We start from the raw sequence: 4,152 nt of genomic DNA on the forward strand, positions 1-4,152 counted from the left end.
TTTTTTGGTCTTTCTCTTATAGAAAAGAATTGATGAATTATTATGTACTCCAATGTCACTGAATGAAATAAAGAAGTAAAGACATGTGTTTCGGTGGCCGAAAATAAAATGTATATGAGTTTTTTTAACTTTGTTAAATATAAATGATCAGCTAGGTCGAATGAATTTTAATGAAATATATATACTTCACTAAATTTTAAGGGATAGATTAGAAATGCCCCATCCAATGCCCACGTCGCAGCCGGCCGGCAGTGCAGCATCCAAACAAAATGGCCGGCTACGTATAGACTATAACAGAGGCCCGGCTAACCAGCTCCACCCCTAGGCAAACACATGGCCGGCTAACCAGCTCAACCAACCGAAAATGGCGCCACCAGTGAGGGATCGCACCATGTACAGGCACCACCTCTGCTTCCTTCTTCTTGCGTCGACGGCCACCCTCTCCGCCGCCGTCACGGCCTCCTCTTACTCCACTGCCTGCCCCTCCCTGACACCGGCTCAGGACCGCCACACCGACGGCGACGAGGCCGTTGCACTCATCCGCTCCTTCCAAATATCCGGCGGCCAGTTCTCCGGGGGCGCCGACGGGCTGTTTTCCCCCGACGACGACCCCTACAAAGCCCGCCAGTTCCACTTCCTTCCACACGGCGCGTCCCGCACGGACGACCCGGCTCTCGTTCACCTCACCGGCACCTTGACCATCTTTGGTCCTCGCAGTTGGCACCGTGGAAACCACCACTACTACAGCGAGGCCGCGTCCATCGCCTTCATCCTCGACGGTTACCACTCCTCGGCCTCGCGCGAGCTCTGCATGGTCGGGACCGGCACCGAGCACGCCGCCGACGGTTCTCTCAGGCAGTACCATGACGTTGTCCTCCGCCTCCATGTCCCCAGCCCTCCCAGCCTCGCCGATCCTTTCGTGTCCGGCAGCATGGAGGGCTCCTCCGACCTTGGGACCATCAGCCTCCTCGCGTACACCGAGGGCGACCACTACAAGTACGACTCCGGGCATGCGGCCTGCAGCCCCGGGCCATCGATGCTGCCGGCCAGTGGCTCGCTCCGGGCGCTCGGCGCTGTCAACTCCGTGTGCGCCCACCTTAAAGAACAGCTCATGATCTCCTACAGGTTGGAGCATGGCCGCGCCGTGTTTCCGCGGATGCGCGTCAACCAGATGCAGTGCAGCGCGGACGGCGCCGCCTTGCACGCATACGCGGTGCTCTTCAATGACACCAGGCCGACCGAGAGGGGCTACCGTCGACGTCGTTTCTTGGTCGGCGATGAAGCCCTGGTGGCCGACGGGCACTGGGACCAGGCTCGGCGTATGCTGTGCCTCAGGGCGTGCCGGGTTACGCTAAGGGCGCCGGCGTCTGCTCCGGCGGTCGACTGCACGATCGGGATGAGCTTCTGGTTCCCGGCAGTGTGGACGATGCGGGAACAGAGAGCCGTGGCCGGGATGCTCTGGAACTCTAGCCAAGCCGGCGCTGAACCGATGCCGATCATCGACGACCAAAGAAGCAACGCCAACATCTCCGACGTGAAGTACAGCTACAACGACACGATGCTGGAGGAGGCCAAGAAACATCACCAGGAGATCAGCAACGGGAAGAAGATCATAGGGTCAGACTCTTTCCCAGATTTCAACTCTACTAACGGTGACGCTGAGTTTAGTTTCCAAGCGCTAGACATCAGGGGACAAGCCTACCCAGTCACAATCGGCTCGGGGATGGTCGCCGACAATATTCTGGCCGACGACGATGCCTCCTCCCGGCGTTGGGTGGTCTACGGGAGCATGCCCACGACCGCCGCGGCCCGGCGTGCGGTGGTTGACGACATGAAGGAGGACCTGTTGAATGTCAGCTATGTCATACGCTACTCTGCTCCACGTGACAAGATGAGGGTGCGTCCTAGCAATGTGGCCCACTACTCAAACTATAGCGTCGAGAAAAGAAAGATCTTGGCAGAGGGCATTTATGACCGGAAGAGGGGCATCCTGTGCATGGTCGGCTGCCAAGAGCGCGCCGGCTTGACTGACTGTCAGACACTGGTAACGGTGCAGTTCGCTTCCCTTGGTTCCAACATGCCGGAGCACGGAACAGGAGCGATCAGCAGCCTCAGAGACAAGACCGATCGCCTCTTCTTTGCGAAGATCAACTTCACCATGCACGGGATGTACTCCGCGCAAGTGGAGAACGCCATATCAAGGATGGACATGGAAAGCGTCATGCTTGTGGCCTCGACGACGCTCTCGTGTGTCTTCACCATCCTGCAGATCCTTCACACCAAGAGGAACCCGGAGGCGGCTCCGGCGGTATCGGTGACCATGCTCGTCGTGCTCACCATGGGGTTCCTCGCCCCTCTCGTGCTCAACTCAGAGGCCCTGTTCGCAAGCAGGAGGAGCCAGTACTATGAGTTGCACCCCACTAGCCGAAGGATCGAGATCAACGAGGTCATGATGAGGGCGCCTACATTGATCGCCTTCGTGTTGCAGCTGCGCCTTCTCCAGCTCGCGTGGTCCGGCCGACGCACATCCACCATGTCCGAGCGGACTGTGTTATGGATATGCCTGCCATTGTACGCCCTCGGAGGAATCGTGGCCGCGGTCTTCCACGTGATCAACGCCCGCGCCTCCACGATCGGCATGGCCGGATGGCGGGTGACGATCTGGCAGGACCTTGTGTCGTACGCGGGGCTGATACTGGATGGCTTCCTTCTTCCGCAGATCATCCTAAACGCGTCCTTGGGAGGGTCCAGAGCTTGGGCGATCTCCCCGTGGTTTTACCTTGGGGGCACCATGCTCCGCTTGATGCCTCATGTGTATGATGTAGTGAGGGCCCGGATCTACAAGCCGAGCATGCGCTCTTCCAAATTGTACGCGAGCCCCCACGACGATCTGTTCAGCGTCGCTTGGGACATGGTTATACCATGCGGGGCGGCGTTGCTGGCCTTGTTGTTGTTCTTGCAGCAGCGACTTCCAGGCACCGCGCCGCTTCCTTCGCAGAGGAGGAGATCGAGTGGATATGAGATGGTCTCTAACATTTAACATAAAACTGGAGAGTTTCTGGGAAACAAAGGGTACCTTATGTATTGTTTTTTTGTTGGAAGGAAAGATAGTGTACCTTACTAGCATTTCTTTTTCACTTCATGTCTCTGGTTACGTTTGTATACTTCACACCTTCTATGTCAGTGAAAAACAACACTCTGCTGCTTTATCGTCAAGAAAAAGTGTACCTTATGTATTGTTGAAGATCTGTCCATTTGTTCATCAATATATTTATTTTTTGTTAAAATATATGTGCCGAATATAAGTGTACGAGTTGAGTTATAGTTGGAGGGTTAGGCCTACTATGTAAAGTCAACCACAAGCAGCGACATCTACCCACAGAGGAATTCCAACACAGTGTATGGCACTATATAAGCGTGGACACATAGCAAATACAGTAGCAAAGCATTGATGACTAAACTAACCTACAAAACAATCATCATCACAACTATGATATTATCCCACAAATCCACAGTACGTCCATAAAACTACTAAGACACTAATTTTACTTCATAAAGCATATAGCATCTGAACGTTCACCAGTGTTATTCACAGGCCGCTCCCTCCCAAGGAAAGGGCCATTGATTATATACTTGGCCTCCACATAGAGGCCTGCAACCGTAAATGCAACGGCGCCGAGTGTTAATTTCATTACGGTGATCCGAAACTGTTTCTCATCTTTAGGTGGACTGCAAGCAAACGAAGAGCGAGCTGAGTTAGAAACCATTTTCTTTTTTACAGGTTGATGAGAGAACATTAAAGCTAAAATTAGTGTATACCATGGTGATGATGATGCAGGGTCCTTCACTTGTGTGGAGGATTCTGCAATGCCGGCGGTGGATTTGGATCCATGCTGCAAGGAAGTTTAGATGCTTTGCGTTAGTTACAATGAAATTTTGATACAAGATTTGTGTTTATTACAAGCAGTGACACAAAAAAATTTGACAGAAGATTTGGGTTAATTACACACAGTGACAGCACAAAGAATCTTGATAAAATCTACTAGTATTAAAAATTTACAATCTGTATTTAGACAAATTTAGGACAAGAATTTTGAGACGAAGGGACTATATGAAAAGAAAAAAACTGACATGCTAACTAACCTCCAAGCC

The 4,152-nt window shown here is 52.8% G+C and overlaps 1 protein-coding gene across 1 annotated transcript; it reads left to right on the plus strand.

Annotated features, from left to right (window-relative positions):
* The first annotated feature begins 364 nt into the window (after positions 1-364).
* Positions 365-3,084, plus strand: LOC109783881 (uncharacterized). The gene has a single exon (XM_020342458.2). The coding sequence runs from the start codon at positions 365-367 to the stop codon at positions 3,038-3,040; it is 2,676 nt and encodes an 891-aa protein (XP_020198047.1). The 3' UTR covers positions 3,041-3,084.
* The last annotated feature ends 1,068 nt before the right edge of the window (positions 3,085-4,152 follow it).

Source organism: Aegilops tauschii, chromosome 3, assembly GCF_002575655.3.
Source record: "Aegilops tauschii subsp. strangulata cultivar AL8/78 chromosome 3, Aet v6.0, whole genome shotgun sequence".
NCBI classification, from domain to species: Eukaryota; Viridiplantae; Streptophyta; class Magnoliopsida; order Poales; family Poaceae; genus Aegilops; species Aegilops tauschii.

Bases quoted from the DNA above. Each gene is read 5' to 3' on its own strand.
- LOC109783881 (XM_020342458.2), top strand. From the start codon at position 365: ATGGCGCCACCAGTGAGGGATCGCACCATGTACAGGCACCACCTCTGC.